Here is a 1,422-nt window from a genome sequence, read left to right on the forward strand (position 1 = left end):
TTTTTTTTTATGGTTCTCAGGATTATATAATTTTACAGCGTCTCAATCTGAAGCTGCTCCGCGCGTCATCACTCTGCGCCTGAGTCGAGCATCGTTGGCGCCAAAGAGAATCGGAGAGTGTCGCGCAATTTGTCAAAAAAAATAAAGAAACGCTTTTGTCGCATGCTCAGAAATGGTGAGTCGGCTTATTAATGCTCCGTGTGTAGAAATAATGACACAATCAGAGCAGCTGCTCGGGCTGTTTGGCTGAAGAAAGAGCAGTTAGCTCCGACCTGTAGCCTTTACGTGTTTGCTAATAGACTAACGTTAAAGCTACATAAACAATAATACATACAAAGTCTGTTTATGAACTTCTCATGCTCCTGGCTCAGGTGCATTTGTTTACATCTTGTTCGAGCAACATGTAAGCTTTCAAATTAGCCATAACTTATCGATTAAGATCGACTGGTTGCCTATAGACAGGCCTTTATGAAACTGTATAGCAATACAGCACAGTTGTTTATGTGTTGGTGTTTGGTAAGCACCTGATCTTGATTGTAATTGTCAATTTTAAAATGTAAACATGCAATAGAACAAACTCAGCCTGCGGTTACTGTGGTACTTGCTCTGCATTGCTCTTTCAGTAGCCTGTGCCATTATAAAATAATAATAAAACTACATTAAGTGCTATTAGTAAATATTGTTTTGTGTGTGTTTCAGGACATCCGGAGGTTTTTTGCGCCTAGCAAACCTGCGGCACTCAAACCTTCAAATGGAAGCACCGGCTCTGACGGAGAGCAGAAGAAGAAAGCAAAATCAAAAACTAGGGTAGAACAACAGTCCTTGAAATGCATTACAAATGTTCAAGGCTGTGATTTGCACAGAATCTATAAATATGAGATGGCATCTACAGTGTAACTTCATTCTTGTATCCTCTTTATTTACATGAGTTTGCATGCATTTGTTTGATGCATCCTGCAGTGCTGCACAATCTCTTTCTCTTTCTCTCTTTAGGTCAAGAGTCCCACATCTGACGAAAGACCCTCTGGAAAACGAAAGAAAAGAGTCATAATTGATTCAGGTTCATAAAGAGCATTTATCAGAATTGGTCAAATTATGATGATGCTGACCAACACAGTCACAATGTTAGGGGATCCGTGCATATGTGAAATAGTGTAAAATAAATTATAAAAACAAAGATGAAATCAAATAAACGTAATATCTTACTAAATAGAAATGTCATTATCTTAATATAAACTAAATATTTTAGACATATTTATAATACAGTAACACTTTACAATCAGGTTTATTAGTTAACAATAGTTAACTGTATTAGTTAACCTGAACTAAGCATGAACAATACAGTATTTATTGATCTTAGTCTATGCTAATATTTAGTAATGCATTATTAAAATCAAAAGCTGTATTTGTTAACATTAGTTA

The 1,422-nt window shown here is 36.1% G+C and overlaps 1 protein-coding gene across 1 annotated transcript in view; it reads left to right on the plus strand.

Moving 5' to 3' along the window:
- The first annotated feature begins 67 nt into the window (after nt 1-67).
- Nucleotides 68-1,422, plus strand: part of LOC107598302 (replication factor C subunit 1-like) — a 9,087-nt gene continuing 7,732 nt past the window's right edge. The window contains exons 1-3 of the mRNA XM_016289597.1: nt 68-175; nt 700-807; nt 994-1,060. Of these exons, the coding sequence (XP_016145083.1) occupies nt 173-175; nt 700-807; nt 994-1,060 (178 nt within the window). The 5' untranslated portion in view covers nt 68-172. The remainder of the gene's footprint in view (nt 176-699; nt 808-993; nt 1,061-1,422) is intronic.

The sequence above is a fragment of the Sinocyclocheilus grahami genome, unplaced genomic scaffold (genome assembly GCF_001515645.1).
Source record: "Sinocyclocheilus grahami isolate Dianchi unplaced genomic scaffold, SAMN03320097.WGS_v1.1 scaffold249.1, whole genome shotgun sequence".
Classification (NCBI taxonomy): domain Eukaryota; kingdom Metazoa; phylum Chordata; class Actinopteri; order Cypriniformes; family Cyprinidae; genus Sinocyclocheilus; species Sinocyclocheilus grahami.